This window comes from Marmota monax, unplaced genomic scaffold (genome assembly GCF_021218885.2).
Source record: "Marmota monax isolate L192 unplaced genomic scaffold, Marmota_monax_Labrador192_F-V1.1 WCK01_AAM20220418_F8-fsc00092, whole genome shotgun sequence".
NCBI lineage: Eukaryota > Metazoa > Chordata > Mammalia > Rodentia > Sciuridae > Marmota > Marmota monax.
In genome coordinates, this window is record NW_026692583.1 from 3,164,029 (window position 1) to 3,189,283 (window position 25,255).

The 25,255-nt window shown below is 33.9% G+C and overlaps 1 protein-coding gene across 3 annotated transcripts in view; it reads left to right on the plus strand.

Annotated features, from left to right (window-relative positions):
- Positions 1-19,782, plus strand: part of Ift81 (intraflagellar transport 81) — a 67,100-nt gene extending 47,318 nt beyond the window's left edge. For 2 of the 3 annotated variants that reach the window (XM_046446274.2, XM_058579868.1), the window contains exons 15-19: positions 6,437-6,523; positions 7,772-7,843; positions 7,932-8,017; positions 13,111-13,156; positions 19,055-19,782. In XM_046446274.2, the coding sequence (XP_046302230.1) occupies positions 6,437-6,523; positions 7,772-7,843; positions 7,932-8,017; positions 13,111-13,156; positions 19,055-19,237 (474 nt within the window). In that variant the 3' untranslated portion in view covers positions 19,238-19,782. The remainder of the gene's footprint in view (positions 1-6,436; positions 6,524-7,771; positions 7,844-7,931; positions 8,018-13,110; positions 13,157-19,054) is intronic. The other variant, XM_046446275.2, reaches the window with a different exon arrangement.
- The last annotated feature ends 5,473 nt before the right edge of the window (positions 19,783-25,255 follow it).

Below are 25,255 nucleotides of genomic sequence, written 5' to 3' on the forward strand. Positions count from 1 at the left end.
TGAGAACATCAGTAGTTGTTTTCATGGATGCATTCCAATTCATTCATTTTCTTAATGGTTTCCCTAAGTAAGCAATTTAAAGACAAAAGGACTGGTTATATGTATTTCCAGTTATGATAAGATGTCTTCCTGCTAGTAAGCCAATAAATCTATTTGTAAATAGTTTTTTATTAAATCCATTTACATTTTAAATGAAGAGTTTATTGAAAGGTTACTTAGGACGATGAAGGAAGTGGACTTTCAGGGAAATCCAAGAATCAGAATCATAGTATATCTGAAACAAGTAGAGAGGCACTACAATCAGAGAACACTTTGGTTCAGGAAAGTTTCAGCAACCTCACTCAGCAGTGGTAACTTGGGGATAACGATGAATTCGATAATAATCATAATTATTAAGTACTAGCTATGTGCCATACACTGTGACATTACTCATTTAACAATCCAGTAAAGTAGGGACTCCCCTTTATGCAGATAAACAAATGAAGGCACAGAGAGGTTAGGGATGTGCCCTAGGTCACATAGCTGGCAGATTGCACAGGCAAGTTCTTTGTACTAACAGTATACCAATAATGAATTTTTTTTTGGAGAGGGAACTGAAGTCAACCCTGACTAATATTATTTTGTTTGCATTTACCTGTTATACATTTTTGTCCATCTATAGTTTCTACTTTTTTTTTTGAGATGGAGTCTTGCTAAATTGCCCAGGCAATTAACTAACTTGTGATTCTTCCACTTCAGCCTTCCAAGTAGCTGGAATTACAGATATGCACCATGATAGAAAGCTTTTAGTTAACACTTTTTAGAAATGACTTTGTTTTAGGTATGTTTCTTGACTAGATCTTGGATTAGGTTTTGCTCTATAATATAATCTGAAAGATTTTTAAAATAAATTTAGCCCATTTATATTTATTGATAATGTGGATGTATTTGATCTTAATGTTGTCATTTTATGTTTGGCTTTTGATTTTAAAGCCTTAAAAAATCCTCCCCACTTCCTCTGTGTGTGTGTTTTCTGATTTGTGGTTTTATTCTAACAATTACATTTCCAACACTATCATTAATCGATAATGGTATCTATTAATCTTTATTGTAAAATGATGAAGTTAATATTTTTTTTCTTACTTTTCCCTCCCCATGCTCCTCTAGTACCTAATTTTAGTTGATTATATTACCTTTCTTAGTATTTGCTTTTGTACCTTGGATATGCTTATACTATGACTTGATTTGTTAGCTGAAAATGATGTCATTTGACAGTCCCTCACCTACTTCCAGCAATTAAAAAAATGAGAGAGCTGGGGTTGTGGCTCAGCGGTAGAGTGCTCGCCTCGCACATGCGATACCCTAGGTTCCATCCTCAGCACCACATACAAAAGTAAACAAGTGAAATAAAGGTGCTGTGTCCAACTACAACTAAAAAAAAATAAATATAAAAAAAATTAGAAAACTAGCTTACTTAATTATGTCTTCCACCTTCTTTTCCCTTTTTCCTCCCTGCAGTTTTTGTTCAATCAGGGAAATAACAGTTACTTTCTGTTTTGTTACCTCAGTTTCCCCTCTGTTTTTGGCTTTAAGCCTTAATTATTAGATCTAGTAGTTCTTACCAGTCCTTGCATTATTCTTTTTTTTTTTTTTTTTTTAATTTTTTTTATTGGTTGTTCAAAACATTATAAAGCTCTTGATATATCATATTTCATACATTAGATTCCAGTTGGTTATGAACTCCCAATTTTACCCCAAATACAGATTGCAGAATCACATCGGTTACACATCCACATTTTTACATAATGCCCTATTAGTAACTGTTGTATTCTGCTACCTTTCCTATCCTCTACCATCCCCCCTCCCTCCCCTCCCATCTTCTCTCTCTACCCCATCCACTGTAATTCATATCTCTCCTTGTTTATTTTCCCATTCCCCTCACAACCTCTTATATGTAATTTTGTATAACAATGAGGGTCTCCCTCCATTACCATGCAATTTCCCTTTTCTCTCCCTTTCCATCCCACCTCATGTATCTGTTTAATGTTAATCTTTTCTTCCTGCTCTTCCTCCCTGCTCTGTTCTTAGTTGCTCTCATTATATCAAAGAAGACATTTGGTATTTGTTTTTTAGGGATTGTCTGGACTTGTCTTCCAGAGGTCCTCAAAAAAGCCTCAGAAGAAAATGCTCCCTGATTAGTTTTTGCTTGAGTTTGCAGTCTACATATTTCTTCCCCACCCCCCACATTTTCATCGGGGCATTACAGTTATATATAGTGATGGGATTTGTTGTTGCATATTCATACATGTATGTAACATTATAATTTGGCCAATATCATTCTCCAGCACTTCCCCCTTCCCTACCCACCCCTTACTCCTTTTCTCTACTGATCTCCCTTTGATTTTTTGGAGATCCATCCCCACCTTTGTTTTCCTCTTTCTTCTCTAGCTTCTGCATATGGAAAGAAAACATACAACCCTTAACCTTCTGAGTTTAACTTATTTCACTTAACATCATGGTCTCTGGTTCCATTCATTTTCCTGCAAATGACAAAATTTCATTTTTCTTTATGGCTGAATTAAACTCCATTGTATATATACACCACATTTTCTTTATCTATTTATCCCTTTATGGACACCTAGGTACAACTTACATATTTCAACAGCAGCTTACTAGATCATGCTTTCTTTCCTTGAAGAGTTTTAAAGCATAGCTATATAGTCTTCTAGAGTTATGGGTGGCTATCAAAAGGTCTGAGGCCAGCCTAATTTTTTTTAGTGACTTGATCTTATCGAGAGTGTCTATTTTCCATTTGTATTCCATGTGTTCAACAGATCAGGCTTTTTAGCTATGTTATTCAAAACTTCCTGGTGAATGAAGAGTTGTTGTTTAATGGACAAAAAGTCTCAGTGAAAGTTTTTCAGTTGAAAAGGGTTCTAGAGATTGATGGTGGTGATGGTTGCCCAACATTGTAAATGAACTTAATGCCACTGATCTCTGTACTTAAACATAGTGAAGATGGTAAATCTTATGTGTATTTTACTATATCCAAAAGAAAAAACACCTTATTTTTTAAAAAAAGTTTCCTGGTAAATTATATATTTTATTTGTATTTGTTAACCCTCTTGGCTCTTGGTAATACTTTTTGCCTCAGAGGCTTATTTTGCCTACTATTAAAGCAGGTATGCCAACTTTCTTATCATTAGCATTATTTGGTACATCTTTTTATATGTTCCCTTTGAGTTTTATGTGTCCTTAGTTTTGTCCTATATGTGCCTCATAAATAGCATATAGCTAGATTTTTTTATACCTTTATTTATTTATTTGTTTGTTTGTTTATTTATTAATGTGGTGCTAGGGATCGAACCCAGTGCCCTATGCATGGTAGGCAAGCGCTGTACCACTGAGCCACAACCCCAGCCCCATATAGCTAAATTTTATGTGAAAGGGGTTTCTTACATCCACTTTGAGAATCTTTTAATTGGAGAACTTAGTCCCATTTGCACTTACTGGTTATTGATACATTTGGATTCTTAAAAATTCTGTTCATTCTATTTACTGTTTCAGCTTAATTTCTTTTTTTCAACTCCCCATTGTACCAATCCTATTTTGTTTCCCTTTTACATCTTTTTTTTTCTTCTACTTTGATTCTGATATGATTTACTTTTAAGTTTTTAACATCTAGTCCAGATCTAACAAAGTCAAGAGTTAGTCAGCATCTCCTAGCAATATAGGACAGCAGAGTAACTTAACATCCTCTCCTATCTTGAATGGATGTTGTTAGTCTCTGGCATTTTATTTCCTTCTTATTTCTATCTCTAAAAGTAGTTGTCATTATTATTATAATTGCTATTTTATACAATCATTTCCTGTTTAGATTTATCCAGATAGTTAGCAGTTCTCACCATTGCTGCTTATATTCTACTCCTTCCTTCTGGATCCTATTTCCTTCTTCCTGAATTTCAGCTTTCCTTGTTTTGTATTCTTTAATAGTTCTCTCAGTAAAGAATCATTACAACAAATAATGTAACCTTTTTGGGGGGATGTTTGTGTGAATAATGGCTTGGTCAGAAAAAATACCTTTTCACTGCTTTCTCTTAATACATTGAAGGGTCTGCTATCAGTTTATCTTTTCTTTTTGGGCCATTTTGCTCATATAATTGGTTTTAATGTCTTTATCTTTTTCTTCAGTGGTGTCTAATTTTGCTACCATAGTCTAAGTGTATATCTAGAATTTATTTTGTGTCTTTATTTCTGTAAAAATTGTATATAATACATTCAAATATTCTCTCCTCCATTTTTTTTCTAGTCTGTTTTCCATTTAGACATGTGTTATACATGTCTATTCTGTTCCTTATTGCTTAACCTCAGTTTCATGATTTTCATCTTTTTGTTTATGTTGAATGTTGAGTAATTTCTTCAGTTCTCTTTTCTAATTCAATATTTTTTGTTGTCACTGGTGTCTAATCTTAGATCTATTCTATCCACTTTAATTTCTGTGACTATGTTTTTCATTTCAATTTTTTTCAGTGTGATTTTTCTAATCCTTTCTATTTGTTTTTTAAATTTTAAGCATATTTATTTAAAGAGCTTATTTCTAGGATCCAAAGTTCCTGAGGTGTGATCCTGCTGTAATTTATATCTTCTGATTCTTACTCCTTAATGTATTAATTGTTTGCTTACATGTTTTCTGCTTTGAGACTGTCAGCCTGCCATTAACATGATTTTGTCTCTTGAATCTTGGCAGCTAAGGTGGAATATGTGTCCCTCCAGAATGGATTTGCAGTTATTCTGCCAGGGTTTTTAGAAATAACACAAGCTTGGAGCTAATTTTGAGCTTATCTTGGGAGTTCCTAGACCATGCGGTGGGGTAAATACTAACCTCAGGCCTACCTGATTTCAGGCCTCCTTTCCTTGTCTGCTGTCTCTGCAGCACTAGAGTTGCACATTGATCAGCTTGACCATAAGACTGACCAACCAAAAAGGCTTTCATCAACTATAGCATCTTCATCTCTTCAAGAGGCCCAGCAGCTACCTAAGTAAAGAACATCTGCTGCCGCTTCTCCCACTTAGGGTGTATATGACTGTTACCCTTGAGAGTCATAGCTATAGCTGTAGGTCACTTTGATAAATGAAAGCCACAGCCCCTTTTCCACACTATCTTTTATACTAGTCACCCCAAGTCAGATACAATTCTTTGTTGTATGGACAACAAAGGCAGCACACACAACATTACTAATCTATGGTAAGTCTTCCATTTCCAAAGAAACTGTATTATATGAAACCAGAGTCATTCTCAGAGACTGGTATTAACCCTTTACTTACAAGGTCCTAAGTTGAAGGCAGTTTGGATTTATTACAGGATCCTCAGTTCTAACTTCCTGCATAGGCCCAAGGTATTCTTCTACCCTGTCTGGGCATCAAAAATCACTCTATTACCAGGATTGACTGCCTTCAACTCCTTTCACCAAGAGTAGCCACTGTGTCATCTGTTGTTTATGACCCTGGTGATTCCTCTTCCTTAAGAATTCAGTTCAGCTCTGTATTTAAAAGAATATGTACCTAATCAAGTATTTTTTCAATACTTTAATCATTTCTAGGTTTTGCAGCAGATTTTCAGATAATCTCCTTCAAAATATTACATTAGAATAAACATTGAAACTACTAAAAATGGCCTGAACTCAAATTCTGACACCACCTCTTTCCAGCAGTATATCTTTGGCAAGGTATATGCCCCCCCCCGAATGTTCTCCAAGCATTGTGTGGGATAGTAATAGCTCCTTCAAGGAACTTTTATGAGATTCACTTATTGTTAAGGGTCCAGTTCAAACACCCTAGAAAATTCTTCTGATCAGGCCCTTTTCTAAGCCTTCATCCTCCCTTCTCACTACTTCCCAGACCCACTCCAGCCTAATAAACAGTTTGTAAGTTCCTTAATTGTTCTTGTTCTTTCTTCCAATCCTTCATACATAGTGTTCCTTTTTTAAAAATGTCCTCTTCCCCTTGTTCACCTTTCCCCTGACTAATCTTACTAATCCTTATGCTCAGTTTCTCCAGGAAGTTGTCACATTCACTGATCCCTAAGCCTGGGCTGGGGTGTGTGAGAGTCCTCTGTGCTCCTATGCACCTTGCATTTGCCTATCAGAGCGCCCAGCAGCCTGTTTACTTGTTTGAATGTTACTTGAGGGGAAGAATTTGGGGCTATTTTGTTCACTGTTTGTATCCCAAGCTCCTAATAAAGAGCCTGGCACACAACTCACTACATGGTAGCTATTATTCTTATCAGCATTTCCATCTGTCATAATTCTCAAATGTCTGATTGTTGTATAAATAACTCTTAAGTATGCCAAGAAGCTTAGAGTTAAGTTACAAGACTGACAAGGGCACGCATTGTTTCAGAGCCACATTTTAGACCTTTGTTTTTCACTTACTCAATCATTTGCCCTTTTTATACTAGGAACTAACCCAGGAGTGTGATGAAAAGAAATCCCAGTATGATAGCTGTGCAGCAGGCCTGGAAAGCAATCGGTCCAAATTAGAACAGGTAAGAAGAGAATTTTTATTATAACAATTTAGCAAAAACTGCTATGTATGCACATTTTCACTATATCAGTGTCAGAAGATTCCCAAATCTTTATCATCATCTTCTGACCTGTCTTTCTAGCTTCAGAAGTGTTTCTTTAAACTTTATATGTACACACTGAATTTTTTCATCTATACCACTACTGCCAAAGTCCAGAGTCCATTGTCACTTGCAAGGTTTCCCACAGTAATCTTCTACCTGCCCTCCTGCTTCCACTTTTGTTTTCCTAAGTTTCATTCTCCATAGAGTAGTCAAAGAAACCTGTATAAAATTTAAACCATCCTCCATTGGCTTCCCATAGCACTTAAAATCTGACTTACAGCTGGGTGCAGTGGCACACGCCTTGTAATTACAGGCTCAGGAAGCTGAGGCAGAAGGATTGCAAGTTCAAAACTAGCCTTTGCTAGTTTTAATGAGGGCCTAAGCAACTTAGTGAGACCCCGTCTCTAAAAAAAATTTTCAAATTAAAAAAGGGCTGATGATGTGGCACAGTGGTTGAGTGTCCTTGGTACCAAAAAAAATAAAATAAGATCTGACTTCCAAACTGGTATACAAGGCCCCACCTGCCTCATTAACTTCATATCCTTGTGCTGTGATTCTCATCCATGGAGCTCTACCCACACGGGCTTTCTTCCTGAACTCCAAACAGGTCCAGCTCATTTTCACCTCCAGGCTTTTGCATGTGCTCTTCTCTCTGCCTGGGGCACTCTACCCTCACTCTTTGTTTTACTCTCTTCTTTCATCAAGCAGGTTTTAGCCTACAAATCACTTCCTCTTAAACATCTCTTAGCACCCTATACTCCTTCCCAACCTGGCCCACCCTGTCTCCACATCACATTCTACTGTTGAGTTTTCTTTGTAGCACTAATTCCCATCTACAATCACTTTCACTTCATGTTTTTTTTTTTGTTGTTGTTGTTTATATCAGCCTATCTCCTTTACTTAAATTCCCTGCTGTGTCCCCAGCACTGAGGACAGTGCTGGACACAGTAGAACTTAATAAATGAACAACTGAATCCTCAAGTTTTGGAGTAATATGCACCATCTCTAAAAAAAATAAAAATAAAAACCTATTCTGTCAGTAAAAAAAATTTATAATTGCAGAAGAAGAAATGACTCTCTGGTGTTTCTTTTATTGTACATTTAAAGTCATCCTTTTTTCATCTGTCTTATTCTTTCAATAATGTTGCCCATTTAAACTAATTGTAGGAAGTTAGAGGACTCCGTGAAGAATGTCTTCAAGAAGAGAGTAAATATCATTATACAAATTGTATGATTAAGGTAAGACAAAGAAAGTGGATCAGAAACTTTTCTGAGGTTTTTTTTTTTTTTAATCAAAGATTTCCCTGAAACTTGTCTTTCTATTTAGAACCTAGAAGTTCAGCTTCGTCGTGCTACTGATGAGATGAAGGCATATGTCTCTTCTGATCAACAAGAAAAAAGGAAGGCATTTAGGCAAGTGATATTTTTTTTATATTGAGTTTTTAATTTCTTATAGAAGTTTAATAAATAAAATAGAATTATACATATTTAGAATATTTAAATAAGCAGATGGTAAGCTATTGTTTAGGACTAAATTTTATTAAACGTGTTCTGGATATTCCAGCCCTGCTACTAAATAGAAATACTTGTATTTTATTTCTTGCTTGTTTGCTTTTTTTAATATGGTGAAATATGTATAATAAAATTTACTATTTTAACCATTTCGTAAGCATACAATCCCATTAGCACTTATTATATTGAAAATGCTGTGCAACCATCACTACTATATATTTTCAAAACTGATTCCTCATTGCAAACACAAACTTTTATAACCATTAGGCAAAACTCCTCATTTCCAGAAATATGTATAATTTTTTAAATATTTTTTTTAGTTGTAGATGGACACAATAGCTTTATTTATTTTTATATGGTGCTGAAGATCAAATCCAGTGCCTCACACATGTGAGGCAGGCACTCTACTGTTGAGCTACAGCCCAGCCCCAAATATGTATAATTTTATAGTTGCTTTTGTGTGTGTGTGTGTATGTGTGTGTGTGTGTGTGTGTGTGTGTGTGTGTTGGTGCTGGTGATGGAACCCAGGGCCTCATGTACAATGAGCAAGCTCTCTACCACTGAGCTACATCCCAATCCTATAGTTGTTTTTTTATAAGCATTAACATTCGTTTCTTTTTAAAGCCCCACATGGCTGGGACTCTTATCATCTGCCTGTTAATTGTGCAGTGTGATGACTGCATTTTAGCTAGAAACGATGTGATTGCAGTGTGCCAGCATTTAAAGTGAGAAGAGTGTATAAATACTACTTAGTCCTTACATGGTGATTCTTTTTGTAATCCTATCTTGTGGCATACTTTAATAAATCAAATCCTATCTTTAAAAAAATTCATTTATAGTTGAATTGCCAGCTATAATAAAATTCAGTCATTGAACAACGTAAGCTTTATTTGCCCCTCATCACAATTCAAATGTTTTGCTCTCACAATCCAATAAGATCTTGATCTTTAGGATTCACATTTATTTGAGATTATATTTAAGATTTTGATGGGGGTTGGGATGTAGCTCAGTGGCAAAGTGTTGCCTTGCATTCTCAAAGCCCTGGGTTTGACACCCAGTTCCAAAAAAGACAAAAAAAAAAAATAAATAAAACCCACCAAAAAAAAAATAATAATAATAAGATTTTAAAATTTTTTTTTTAATTTTTTTTGAGTGGCATATACATTAATATTACAAAAAGAAATCTAAGAAATAGTATCTTTGCAGAGTCTGAATGTTTATATGTATATAGTACACTGGAATGAAAGCCAGACTGAAAATGTCCTATAAACAGAGCAATGTTTTTTTCTAATATATACTCTCACACATTAAACTGAAAATGTCCTCATTCAGATTCTTTTGCTGAATGCAAATTTTGCTTTAATTCTTAAAAAATAAAAAGGTTACAGAAATTTAGTTCCATTTCTTTCAGAATTATCAATATAAATAGTAAAGAAAGAAATAATTACTCCTGAGCTATCGATTTTTATTTTTATTTTTTAGTTGTGCTGGGGATTGAACCCAGGGCCGTGTACATGCAAGCCAAGCACTCTACCAACTGAGCTATACCCCCATCCCGCTCTCAACTATTGATTTTCTAATCATTTTTCTAGCAAGATATTCTTTTTCATCATTAAAAAATCATTATAAACCTTCACTGTTCCCTACTTTTGCTATGGAAAAATATTGTGCCATGATTATAGCAATACATAAGAATATTATGATATTCTTTTTTTTAAAAGCGAGAGAGAGAATGAGAGAGATTTTAATTTATTAATATTTATTTTTTAGTTTTCGGCGGACACAACATCTTTGTTTGTATGTGGTTCTGAGGATCGAACCTGGGCCACATGCATGCCAGGCAAGCACGCTACCGCTTGAGCCACATCCCCAGCCCAGAATATTATGATATTCTAACCCTATTAATACGTACCTAAAATATCAGCATGGACACAGCATTTTTAAAAAATATTTTTTAGTTGTCAATGGACTTTTATTTTATTTATTTATATGTGGTGCTGAGAATTGAACCCAGTGCCTCACATGTGCTAGGCAAACGATCTACCACTAAGCCACATTGTTATTCCATTTTTAAATTTTACAGTTCTTTCTGGTGAGCCCCAAAGTATAAGAAATTAGCTTGGCTTTGAAAAATTGTTTGCTCTTAATGCTACTTAAGAAGGCAACATATCTTAGCTCAGGATACTGGAGAAGGAATCATAAAACTTTCTTCTAATCTGGTTTTTCACTTTCTAGTTGTGTGACCTTGGACAGATCACTATATTGTCTATAAAATGAGAGCCTCATTTATAGAATCAAGTAATAAAATATACACAGCAGTGCTTTGGCAACTGTGTAGCATGATACCTAGAGAGCAAAGGCCCTGTCTGTCCTGTTTTGTACTTGAAACCCAGAGCACACCTAACACCTAATATTCTATAATATTCTCTCTCTCTCCCTCCCTCCCTCTTTTTTATTTAATCCAGGTCCTTTTTTTTTTTTTTTAAGTTGTAGATGGACACAATACCTTTATTTTATTTTTATGTGGTGCTGAGGATCAAACCAAGTGCCTCACACAAGCTAGGCAAGCACTCTACCACTGAGCCACAACCCCAGACCCCCATAATTATTTCTTAAATAACTATTGGATTAATTTAGATTTTAGTATGTATATCATATTAATAAGCCTGTTAATATATTGAAAATTTTTTACATAATTGGAAATGCAGGAATAATTTGAACAATTCTGAGGCCTAGAAGAATAAATGAATTATCTAAAGCAATCTGAGCTATACATTCTTGTTGAGTAATATGTCATTTATATCCTTCTAGCTGTTTTTCTTTGGCAAACTGGAAAACCAAACAGTTTGACTTAGTGTCTCATAAATTTTAAGAGTAAAATTAATTTCATCAGGAATATATTTATTCTCTTCCACCCTCATTCCTGTGCATAAATTCTACCTTGACTTAAGCTCTATAAGGATCTTGGGTACTTTTGATTGCCATTCTCTCTATTCTACTCACTTTTGTATCCCTTTTTTGCACAAATGCATAATAATCTTTCTCTTCATTTAGGCTGCTATATTTTCTCTTCTGGTTTATTATTTCTTAGAGTCTCAATTTTGTATTATTTACTTTTATTAAATACAATCTATTTACATTCAAATATAAGGTCTACAGTCTCTCTTATACTCTTTGTCATTTGTTCCTTTGTCCTCTATTCTTCAATTTTTGTCCTTGACATGTCACCCACTTTATATCTTATTTTTGTCTTGTATGGTCAAGACAATTTTTTTTAATTTTTGACATTTTAAAAAATGTTTACATTAAAACTTATTTTTCTGTCATGTGCAAGATGAACAAATGAGAACTTACTTGAAACATCCAATCTGTCTAGATGATTAAAATGCCCATGCATGTTAAATATAGATAGTAAAATATGTGAATTTGTGAATTTCTTTTTGCTAAAATTCATATGAAATGCTGTCTTTTTTCAGTGATGTGGAAGAGGTGGGAGGGAAGCAATTACAAAAGGTAATGTGTGCGGGGTACAGTGGCACACACCTGTAATTCCAGTGGCTCAGGAGGCTGAGACAGGAAGATTGCAAGTTCAAAGCTAGCTTCAGCAATTTAGTGAGGCCCTAAGCAATTCAGTGAGACCCTGGCTCTAAATAAAATACAAAAAAGATATGGGGGTGTGGTTCAGTGGTTGAGTGCCCCTGAGTTCAATCCCTACTACCCCCTCCCCAGGGGGGGAAAAAAAAAAGGAAATGTGTTAGTGTATTCATACTTAGGCATTTTAAGACATCATTTTCCTGTATGTTTTTTGCATTTTGTTTTGCTGGGTAAACATGCATATAATGAACAAATGAGACCAAATTTTGCAACACCTAGTCTGTAGATGTTAAAGAGGTTGCCAGTGTATGACCAAGTAGTTAGTAAAATTAGCACATTTTGTACATTTGTGTTGAAATTTATAGGAAACCTTGTCCTTTGTAAATGACTTCTGGATATGAATTTGTTCAACCATCTCTAAGCATGACATATGCTTGTACTTGTCCACTGAACTGAAAGTAGAGAGGAAGGAAGTGAGAAGGAAAAGCTTCAAGGACAAAATGGTCATTATTAGAAGATACATCAGATTATAACCATTGCTAGGTGTGCAATTTTATTTACCAGTGCTGTGAATAATAGTGTCTATGTTAGATGAATCAATGTTTAGGGTTCTTATGTATATATACATATATATACATATATATATATAAAATATTTAGAAGTATTTGATATATTTAAAAGTAATAGAATAAAACTTTTTGTAAATAGGTTTTAAAAACTTATTTTTATTTAGCTTACAAAAGAAAAACTTATAAAAACAAAAAGTAATCATTATGAAACAATGTGCACAGAAATTTATGCTGTCCACATGGCCACGCCTTTTTGGTATATATGTTATGCCATATTTTTTTCGCAGACATTTGCTAATATATCTGTATAAACATTTTCCCCTCTATAGGCATTTAGTTTGTTTGTTTGCAGATTTATTTCTATTCTAAGCACTGGTGAAGTAAATAATATTTGTTTTTACGTTCATTAATGTCAGGGAGTTTTTTTGTAATGTGATTTCCTAGAAATAGAATTGCAGAATTATATACTATTTAATGTTTAAAATGGGTATTCTTTCTCCTTCCTGCAAGCCTTGTTAAAGTATAATTTAAAATAGGTTGCCATTGTTTTAAGGGTATAATAACCAGAAATAGCACTTAACATCTTAATTCTCTTAATTACCTAGGCAATGTTTTGTCTTCTTTTTTTTTTTTCCTTAAATTACTGTTTGCTAGAACTGACTGAAGACAGGGAAACAAAAAGTGTTTGAAAATGGATTTCATTCTGACTCTAGTACCCATTTTAAACTATTTTGACTAATATATTTAGATAGGTCTGTTAATTTATAATTTAGTTGTATGATTAAATCAATTGAAGTAAATTGAAACTAAATCATTATGTTGACTCCCTAGGGAACAGTATACCAAAAATATTGCTGAACAAGAAAACCTTGGAAAGGTGAGAATTATTTTTTCCTTTTTAATAAATCTAACTAATTCAGGCTTTTAGTTCATGGTTACGATGTTGTTCTTTTTAAAAAAGGTTATAGTATAGTTTTTTTTGAAGGGAAATTGTTAATTTTTTTTATAGATGAAGACCATTCCTTAGGAAGTCAGGGGCTGGAGGTGTAGTTCAGTGCTAGAGCACTTGCCTAGCATGCATGAGGCCCTGAGTTCAATTCCCAGCACAAAAAAAAAACAACAAAAAAAAAAAAAAGAGAGAAAGAAAATCCATTGTGCCTTCTTTTATTTATTTATTTATTTATTTATTGGTGCTGGGAATCAAATTAAGGGCCTCGTGCAAGCTAGTCAAGCACTCTACACTGAGGTACAGTCCTAACTCTACAGCAGAATTTTGGGGAAAAAAAATCATCTAGCTTTAAATAACAGTTCATAATAAGGTTCTTATTATAGTTTTCAGATTATTCTCACATTTTTCTGTTTATGAAATATACATATAGTTACTCATTTATTTTATTTAATAAAGACAAAGCCTTCTATATACTGGTTTAAGCCCTTTACAAACATTGATTCATTTAACATAGACAACTGAAAAACCTTATGGATTAGCTATTGACAAAACAAAATACCTGAAAAAAACCTATTGGTTTCAGGCCTGTGACGAGAGTACTAGATGACAATGGCAGGGAGTCTATAGCAGAGCAAACTGCTAACCTCATGAGGAAGCAATAGAGAAAGACTAGAACCAGGTCCCACAGTCTCCTTTAAGATCATGCCTCTGGTGTCCTACTTCCTAAAGGTTTTACCACCTCCCAATAACACTACCCTAGGGAACCAAGGCTTTAACACATGGACCGTTGGGGGAATATTCAAGATCAAACTACAGCACCTTACTTAAAATATTCAGCTCCCAAAATTATCTGAGGACTACTAAAATAGGAGTTTATGACTGAGTCTTGTTTTCTCAGTTCTCTGAGCCATTCCTACTAAAAGAGGTGGTAGGTACTAAAGGCCTTGACCATCAGGATTAAATAACTAACCAATTAATTATTGGAATTGACTTCATAAAGCAACATGCTTTAACAACACTAGCCATGTCATTCTTAGAGGAAAAAAAGACCTCTGTCAGAAGAAAAATGACCAATTTTTTTTTTTTTTTTTTTTTTTTTGTGGTGCTGGGGATTGAACCCAGGGCCTTGTGCATGAAAGGTAAGCACTCTACCAACTGAGCTATGTCCCCAGCCCAGAAAAATGACCAATTATTGACTGGGGTCTTGGATAAGCCCCCTAACAACTTTATTTCTTCATGTTTAAACTGAAATAGGTAGATGAGAAACTTAAAAATTAAATGACCAAGATATGTTCTGAGGTCATCATCAGTGATTTTAAGCCTGTTGTACGAAGAAGGCTAACCATGTTTCATAATCCCCATATCTTCTCTTTCTTTAAATATCCAATCAATGTTCAAATTTCATCACTTGTCTCTTATATGAGTCAGCATCCTAATAAGAGTTCATATATTTTTATTAGTTGATTAATTTCTTGAGTTTCTTCTTCTCTAGGGTTATTTTATTTTCACTATTGAAAATCAAGTTTTCTTAGATTTTCTAATTATCACGTTTGTAGCATCATCATTGTTCAGCTGCAATTTTTCTTTTATAATGCTGACCATGTATGGGTATCTAATTTCACTGTAAAAATTCTTGAGTGTGCAACATGGAAATAATTTCATTTATACACTATATATATATATATGTAAAATTGAAGCTTGTCCATTCTTAATGAGAATGAGAAAAGTATGGCTTTGTTTCAGTCTTAATGCATTTATACTGACTAGCTGTTAATCTGACTCAGTAAATTGCTCATGGAAAAATTATTTGTCCTTGTTTACATTTTCTGGTCTGAATTATTATAAAACATACATGTGTCTATGATTTTACATAAAAGCTAAATTAGCTCCTAGAAACTGATAAGTAATATTCTAAAGGTGATCTTCAGAAAAACAAATGTTATAGAAAACAGTAGAGTAGTTGCTAAATAGGTAGATGTAGTCTTCATTGTTAAAAAAAAATCTTATTATGGAAAATTTCAAAACTATATAAAAAGTGGAGAAAATATCCATGTATATCCATTACTTATCTTCAATAATTAAACTCCTGGCCAGTCTTGCTTTATATATAGTCTTACCCATTGCCCCCAATTTTTTTATCTGGTCATATTTTAGTATGTGTCATAAAGACTCCTATAAAACATTCTCATACCAAAAATAATTTAACAATAATTTCATAATATCCAGTAATCGATTCCAGACTTCACCAGTTTTTTTTAATATCTTTATTTTATTTATTTTTATATGTGGTGCTGAGGATTGAACCCTGTGCCTCACACATGCCAGGCAAGCGTTCTATCACTGAGCTGCAACCTCAGCCCCTGTTTCTTTGTTTTTTTAATGGCTTGTTTGTTTGAATCAAGATCTAATAAAACTCCTTGCATTGCTATGTAATCGCTTAAGTCTCTTCTTCACCAATTTATTCATCCATCTTTTTTCCTTGGAGTTTGTTGGAAGAAAAAAAAGTCTAGTCATTGGTCCTGATGAGTTTCCAACACTTTGAATTTTGCTGTGATATCAATCAGAATGTTTTTCTGTCCCCAGTATATCCTGTGAATTTTTAAATGTTTTTTGATATTTAACAAGAATACTTCATAGGTTGTGGTTCTTCTATCAGAAGGCTTTCTTCTTGTGATATAGGCAGACATTCATAATCAATTCCTAGATACATAATTCATGATGGGCAAAATGGTGGCATTCTAATTAACTTGTTCCCTCTCCATTGAATTATATAAAGTGCAACTAATCTTTATCAACCATTTAGTTAACTTGAGGTACAGATCATATAAGAAAGGCAGAATAACCACTTGACTCACTTTTTTTCTTGAAGCTTGTCCATTCTTAAAGTACAAATGAGAAAAGCTTTGTTTCAGTCTTAATGCATTTATACTGACTAGCTGTCATTTTTCTGGTTTTCAAAATGATGAGTTGATTTTGTTTATCATCCTTCAAAAGTATCTATGACTTCCACATTGACTATCATTGGTATATTTCTGTTGTAATTATTATTATTATAAGTGCTCAAATTATCACCTATTTGGGCAGTGAGAGTTTCTAGAATTCAGTTTCTGAATCCTTTTGAAATAACAGTAGACTTTGATGGCTTCTTTATTTTCTGGTGTGACAAAGGTGAACCTAGAGTTCTTCTTATACATATCCTGTTCCAAACCTAGACTCAGCCATTTCTCTAAGAAGCACTTATTTGTTCTGGTTTGTGATTTGTAAATAAATGGCTAATAGCCATTATTAATTATTACATTAATGAGAGTAAAGAAATTAAAGGAAACCTTCTAAAGCTGATTCCTCATTTACAAGATAACTTATGAATTCTATGTGTGCAATTCCTTTATAGAATTCCTTAAGGAAAAAAAGGAATAATGTTCATGTTTAAAGGCATGTTTTGGGGATTCAGTATGATTGTGAATAATTGTCTTCCATCCAAAGAGTTCATTTTAAATAATATGAAAATATTCTTTTAATTCTCTTATTTTGAAAAATATCTGAATGGATGCCGATGTGCACAGAAATGTTTGTCAAGCTTTGAATCCTATTAAAGACCCAAACTAAATTAACAAATCTAATTATAGATTATTCTTCGATTGGAGAGGTGTGCCTCAGTGGTAGAGCACGTGCTTAGCGTGTGCAAGGTCCTGAGTTTGATCCCCAGCACCAAAAAAAAAAAAAAAAAAAATTCTTTTACCCTTCCAATGTAGTGTTCTGCTGCAAATCTTTGAGGATAGTGAGACCCTGTCTCCAAATAAAAAGTGGTAGCAGCAATTTGTCATTTAAACAAAATGAGCCAATGACTAGGTTTTCCCCAATTTCCATACAGTGGCATTTAAAAAACAAAGCTCCTTAAACAAAGGTTCTAGAATAGATCTAAATTTTCAAGGCAAACTCAGATTAACTAGTAGACAGGACATTCATAGACATCCTCAGGCTAATTGAGTCTCCCCTTTTCCTTTAAAGAACAATGAAACCCAATTTAGCAAGGCCCTAAGCAACTCAGTGAGACCCTGTCTCCAAATAAAAATTCAAAAAGGGCTAGGGATGTGGCTCAGTGTTTGAGCCCCCTGAGGTCAATCCCTGGTACAAAACAAAACAATTTCTTGTACTTAATAATTAAAAACAAAATAAATCTATATTAAATAACAATAAGCTTTCAAATATATTACATACTAAAGTCAGTTGTACTCAGGAAGTTACAGGTTTCAAACATACATACAGTTGTATAGCAAATTAAATTTAATATTTCTTACACAAAATAGTACCCACATTCTGTCTTTGGTTCTTTAAATAACTTTTACGGGTTATTAGGATTTTTGACAAGGGAATTATTCCAATAATACAAAAAAGTTACAGTTTAAGTTGTATCTTAATTTAAAATCATGTTCAGAACTCTTAAAATTCTTGGTTTGCTTTAATGTCCTTTCCAAATACTTTTAAGAGGATAAAAATGTTTGTTGTAAGATCCATTATGTATAACATATAAACTTAAATAGATGTATTCATATGCTAGGTATGGCATAAAAATTATGCTGGTTATATTTTAAATTTACACATTTTAAATTCTACTTTGTTTTCTCTTGCTATTTACTGTTAACTTTGCTTTCATTATCCATAGCTGGGGTGGGTAGTATTTAATAAGCGACTTGAATCTTCAGCTTAGTTTATCCTCTTATTTGGGCAAGTACCTACCACCATTCTCATTTGTCCTTAGATTAGCTAGTGGATCTACCCTGTGCTAAAAGAGGAAAAGATGAGGATGTTCCTGTGTAACCTGCTTCCTTGTCTTTGCCTGTTTTTCTCTCCCTCTTGGTGATTTTTCCTCATACTCCATGTCAGTGTAGATATTTCTGTCACACTGTTTCCTTATATGTACACTGTTGTTGTCTTCTCTCTGTTTGCCTCCTTCTTCCTTCCCCCATCCCTCCTCTCCTTCCTCCCTCTCCCTCACCTCCTCTCTACCACGTCTTTCATTGTCTTTTGAGTTTGTGTTGACCTTCCTTTCAGTCAGCCTTCCTCAATCTCCCATAATGTAGAATCTAAATTATTTTGTAATTGAAAAAAATTTTTTTATTTATGTTTATAGTTTTAGAATCAACAAGTAAAACAGTTTTGGCAACTGGAATTTTCTAGTCTGTTAGTAACAAAATAAATTCTGAGAAGGATTCTGGCCTACTAAATGCTATGTTTTTTGTTTTTTGTTTTTTTTTTAAATAATCCCTATGTCTTCCCCTTAGGAATATGTATATAATTGATTAATTTGAACATACAGAGAGCATATACTGTTTCAGGATAGAATATAACATCTAGTAATAACAGCAACATACATAATACATGGCAAGTATTTTCATATTTATTGACATGTGAAAAATATTATAAGGGCCAGATAATTTTATTGTCCACTAATATTAGCCATAATTGACAACTGAGAAAACAGGTTCAAAGAACTTGCTTCCTCTAGTGACAAAGCTAAAGTTAAGACTCATCTTTTGACTTCCAAAATCTGTATTCTATACCATGACACTATTCTATTTTCCTAATTCCCTTTATTTTCCCCTCTCTTTTTTTTTATATTGTTCTGTTTAATTTAAGGTTGTTCTACATCTACCTTAAACTTAATTAGCTTTAATAATCTCAGTTTTGACATGTTGTAGGAGAACCTTGTTCTTTAACTAATACTCATCAAATGTACAAAGCATTCCATATTCCTCTGACTTACAACAATAGAAATAGATTCCTATAACTGAGATTTAATTATTCTTGATTTTTTTTAAATGATAGAAACTCCGGGAAAAACAAAAAGCTGTACGAGAAAGTCATGGTCCAAACATGAAGCAAGCAAAAATGTGGCGTGATTTTGAACAATTGATGGAATGTAAAAAACAGTGCTTTCTGAAACAACAAAGCCAAACCTCCATTGGTCAGGTAATTCAGGAGGGAGGAGAGGATCGACTGATCCTCTGAATATGTATGTCATCTTTTGGGTTTTTAGTTGATGTTACCAGCAATAAGTATAATCTCATAATGTATTTCTTTTCTTGAAAGTGATCTGTACAACATTTTGCTTTCTGATTAGCCATTCATTATTAAGTTTTCTTGGGAAATAAAATTAGGGTATATTTAGGTTTCAAAGTTTTTTTAATATAAAAAAAGACTTTTATAGTTTTGCTTAGTTTAGACGTCAATGGTGTCTTCTGAGTTTTATGAGACAGGAGACTAAGTTAACTATCTGTAAATGTAAACATATATCCATTAAGAAACATGTAGTTTTTTAAAACTGTAATAACCCCAATGGCTTAATGTTTTTCTTAATCTTTTTTTAACTTTAGAGGAATCTTTTAGGAACTAATATCTCTTGTTTTGAAGAAACATTTATCTGAAGTTCAGCAATTCCTACAGTTTCACTTCACTTTCTTTTTCTTCTGTAAAATGCAAGAAAATTTAATATTTTAACTAACGTATTTGTTCTATTCATGTAATTTGAAGGCAAATAAAACTTGGTGCATGTATCATGGTTATTTATTTTAAAACTGTATAGTTGTCTTGTGTCAACATTTATTCTTTTTAATTAGGTACTCACATTCTAATACTAAAGGATTATTATTTCCACAAAAATCTATTTATAGATTTAATATAATCTGATAGTTTGGGATGGTTATTTTACGAATAAAAATTGTCATAAAATGTAGTTGTTATCATGTGCTAAAAAAATTAGCATAAGATTCCTGGTGAAATTCAAGAATTCAAAATGCTTCCAGCCTCTGTTTCATTTGGATAAGGTACTTGAAGAGTTCTTTGGTTTTCCTTAAAAAAAGATATAAATTCATATGCTTTGCTTGACTTCATTTTGATTTCAGTATATTTTTCAAAATATCTTGCCTTTAGATTTGAAAACTTAGATTTCACATTGTTAGTATGTCCATCTTAGGCCAGTTCTTTTTAACTATCCTAAAAAAAAAATAAATAAAATAAATATATACATTTGTATATGTGTGTGTGTTTTGTTTCTACCCTAAGTAAAGTATATAAGCTTTGATCTCTTTGCTCTAAGTGTGCTCTGCTTTTTTTAAAATATTTTTTTAGTTATAGATGGACACAATATCTCTACTTATTTATTTTTATGTGGTGCTAAGGATTGAACCCAGTGCCTCACATGTGCAGGGCAGGTGCTCTACCACTGAGCCACAAACCCAGCCGTACTTTTTTTTTATTTTATTGTGGTTGGATACAATATCTTTATTTATTTATTTATCTTTATGCGGTACTGAGGATCTAACCCAGGGCCTCACACATGCAAGAAGATAGGTCTACCACTGAGCCACAACCCCAGCCCCATGATCTATTTTTTTTTAATATTTATTTTTTAGTTGTGGTTGACACAATACCTTTATTTTATTTATTTTTTTTTTATGTGATGCTAAGGATCGAACCCAGGGCCCCACATGTGCTAGGCAAGCGCTTTACTTTGAGCTACAACCCCAGCAGCCCCCCCACCCCAACCTGTGATCTACTTTTAATATTTGTTTGAAAGCTGCTTTTTTAATATTTATTTTTTAGTTGGACACAATATCTTTATTTATTTATTTTTATGTGGTGCTGAGGATCGAACCCAAGGCCTCACACATGCTAGACAAGCACTCTTGCTGAACCACAACCCCGGCCCCTCTCTTTTTTAAAATACTTTTTTTAGTTGTAGATGGACTCAATACCTTTATTTTATTTATGTATTTATTTGTTTTATGTGGTGCTAAGGGTCGAACCCAGTGCCTCACACATGCTAGGCAAGCACTCTACCACTGAGCTACAATCCCAGCCCCAAACCTTCTTAATTCAATTATCATTTTTGGACATTGAGATAGTATTTGTGTAGTATTGGCTACAGGCTTATTTTTTTAAAGCCAGTAGAAAGTGATGCTTCAATAATCAGAATGTTAATTCCTTTGTAATATTTAAAAGACTAGATTCTGGGGCTTGGGATTGCATATAAATAAATGAATAAAATAAAAGTCCATCAACATCTAAAAAATATTTTTTAAAAAGAATAGATCCTTTTTACAGAAGTAGCATTTTATTTTATTCCCCCAAGAGTCAATTCAAAAGCTTATTAAACATAGTGATTTTTTTTTTGATCCCTCCTCTATCTTTGGTGATCCTCTCAAGTTTTAAAATTTTTAACAACAGATATTCCAAAGAATGCTTACAATTCTACCTATTTGATCATTACTTGCCATCTTTATTCTACACAGAAAGAGTATGTGGATTAAACATGAAGGCAGCTCCAAAATTACTTTATTAACTGAAACAGAATATCATCATTACTTCAAGGAAAGCAAATTGAAAAGAAAACTCTGAAAGTACAAAGTTATTTATAGTTTTTATGTAACAGTGGACATTTAGTAATGCAGCTTAATGGGTTTCGTGCAGTGACTTTCCACTCTTGTGATTTGATTGGAACATTAAAGAGCTTTGACTAACTCTGACAGTTTTTGACAGCTGGCACTTATGGAAGAAGAGCTTATTACATTTTTCCTTCAGGATTAATACTCTAGCTGGCTAATTGATGAGAGCACTTAATCACTTTAGAAAATAATTTATCTTTCACATGATGGGCCAAATAAAGGAAAAAAATGTAGCCTGAGAAATCTGCCTCTATGTTCACAGATTTCCTTCTCTTAAGGCTTGGTGCTGCCAACTGTTGCCTAGGACTGACTGTGTCAACTGTGACTCAAAAGGCCATTGCTGCTTTTGCTCTCTGTTGGTTCAGGAAACAGTCCAACTTTAAAGGTTATCTTTTAAGAAGAATCTTATAGTAGGAAGGTATATTTTCTGTTAACAACTGATTCAAGGTCATGTATTTTCCAGGTCCAGAGAGTGTACCAGAGGATTTTAGAACATTGTACAAAGGCACATGAAAATCAACTCAGCAATTACAGAACAGCTGCCTTTTTCTTTAATAATTCTATCATTTTGCTTTAATTCAATAGGCAGTAATATTAAAATAAGTCATTTAATTAAACTATCAAATAAATGCAAATGACCAGACATGGTAGTACACACCTGTAATCCTAGGGATTACTCAGGAGGCTGAGGCAGGAGGATGGCAAGTTTGAAGCCAGCCTCAGCAACTTAGTGAGACTCTGTTTCAAAATAAAAGTAAAAAAGGACTGGGTATGTAGCTCAATGGTAGAGTGCCCTGGGTTTAATCTCTAGTACCATAAATAAATGCAAATATATTATTCTTCCTGATTATTAGCATATAGGACATGTATACATTTTTTGAAAATTTTTAATCTCTGCATCTTTCAGGTGTATTTAAGTTTTTAAATTAAGAAATACATAGCTCTTTTTGATAATTTAATGAAAAAAGGCTGGATATGTATTCTAATTGAAAACAGAAATTAGCAGAATTATCCAGAACTGAGTATAAAATATGTACAAATGGGTAATTTACCAAAACTGCCTTTACAAAGGCAAATTTATGTTGAAAAATGACTTTGTATGGAGGTGTGCGTCTTGCAGAAACTTTGTCTTATATAAACATTCACTCAATGTTAGTAACTGACGAATGTGAATAAAAAGACTTGTTTCTGCAAAGAGTTCTAGATGCTTACATCATTCCTCTTGCTTGGCCTGAAGGAGTCTAGCCCTAGGAAGTGGGTAAGATGGCACCCTGATGATTAAATGACCTTAATCTTGATTGTATCAGTAGTCTCTCCCATTGTTGTAGGGTGGTGAGATTTAGATTATATATACAGCTCCTTCTTTTTTAGATAATCCATGGCAGCAGAAGAATAAAGTATGTCTTTATTAAATATGTAATTGTGGGCTGGGATTGTAGCCCAGTGGTCGAGTGCTTGCCTAGCATGTGAGAGGTCCTGGGTTCGATTCTCAGCACCACATATTAATAAATAAAATAAAGGTCCATTGGCAACTAAAAATACATATTTAATATATACATGTACATATAATTTTTTCTCCACTCAGACTAGCTTAGCTCTTCCTTCCCTTCCTTTTTTTAATTTTTTTTAAGTTGTAGATGGACACAATACCTTTATTTTGTTTATTTATTTTTATGTGGTACTGAGAATCCAACCCAGTGCTTCACACGTGCTAGGCAAGCACTCTACCACTGAGCCATAACCCCAGCCCTCCTTCCCTTCCTTTCAATGACAGCAATTAATTAGAGCTGTTTCGTGTGTGGCAGCCTAGCATGAGGCGAGTATTTTGTCTGGAGAGATTGGGGAGGGATCATTAAAAGTTATCTATGTGTTTTTGATCTTTGACTATCCTGTCTTAAGATGTCTTAAAAGAGAAAGTTGACTATAATTATGGTTTAGTCCTACAACCTTGCAAAAGAAGTCAAAATAAGGATCAAGGAAGCATTTTTTAGAGTCTTGGACAACCACATACTTTCTGCTCCCATGCTCCCTCTTTTGGCAAACTGGAAGTACTTTCTTGGCAAACTGATAATTTCACAATTTCCTTTCTAGAATTGCCGAGAGGCTTGAGTCACCACTCTTGGGTTTACTGCTATGGAAAGTCACTATTCAGAACAAAGGAAGAAATTAAAGATTTCTGTTTTTCAGTGAAAGTCTGAGTTTCTACCTTAGTTCAGGGCCTAACAGTAGGTTCCTGGCAAGGCTACTGTTTAATACCACACATGATAACCTGGTATATGATGTAGAATTTTGGAGCTTCAAAGGATCTGAAGAATGATTCATGTAATTGTTTATTAGATGTGGATCTTTGAGAGGTTTCTCTCACCTCTCTCCAGCAGAAAATCAGTTCTGTAGTGCTTGTGGCAAATTGCTTTCTGGCCTCAGAGAAACCGCAGTGCAGCTCATTCCTCATGAGGGAGCCTGTTCCATTGTTAAAGAGCACACACAGCCTGAATGGTGCTTGGTCTGAAAGTGAAGCAAACTTACAGAGGAAGAACTTTGTTAAAACTTCAGTATGTAAAGCAGGACTTAACAAATTTTATTTTCTGAAGCTCTATAATCGGGATGAATGATGATGATGATGATAAATAAGAAAGCAACTGGCTCGTTATTAAGCATTCAGTGTGTACCAGGCACAGTGCTAAGTGCTTTATGTGCATGACCCAATGGAAATATCACAACCTATGAGGAAGGTACAATTATTTCCATTTTATATATGAGGAAACTGAAGGACAGAGTCTATACTGGGTGTATATTTGCAAAAAGGTAATGTCCACTTATGATCTATAATATAGCATGAAATTATTTTAGTGCTTAGAATAACTTTTTTTAAATTTATTTTTCAGTTTTCGGTGGACACACATCTTTATTTTATTTTTATGTGGTGCTAAGGATTGAATCCAGTGCCCCACGCATGCCAGGCAAGCGCGCTACCGCTTGAGCCACATCCCCAGCCCCTAGAATAACTTTTGAAAAATGTATTCGCTGGGCTGGGGCTGGGGCTTAGTGGTAGAGTGCTTGCCTAGCATGTGTGAGGCTCTGGGTTTGAATCTTACCACCTCATAAAAATAAATAAATAAAACAAAGGTATCTATCTACAACTATAAAAAATAAAAATAAAAAAATGTGTTTGCTTACTATAGCTAAAGAACAAACTGTACTAAATGATTAAAATAAGCACTACCAACCAGATAAGTAAGTTATACTGAAAATGAATGACAAATAAATGCATACAAGAAATGAGTTTTAACACAGGGCAAACTGAAGCCTTATAAGTTATTGTTTAAATCTCTGTGAAACAAAATTCAAAGTAGATCAAGTACTTAGGCATTAGACTACGAACCCTGTGCCTAATAGAAGAAAAAGTGGGCCCAAATCTACATCATATCGGCTTAAGATCTGACTTCCTTACTAAGACCCCTAAGGCACAAGAAATAAAGAGTCAACAAATGGGATGGAATCAAACTAAAAAGCTGATTCATAACAAAGGAAACAAGAATGTGACAAGAGAGCCTGCAGAATGGGAGAAAATATTTACCACCTC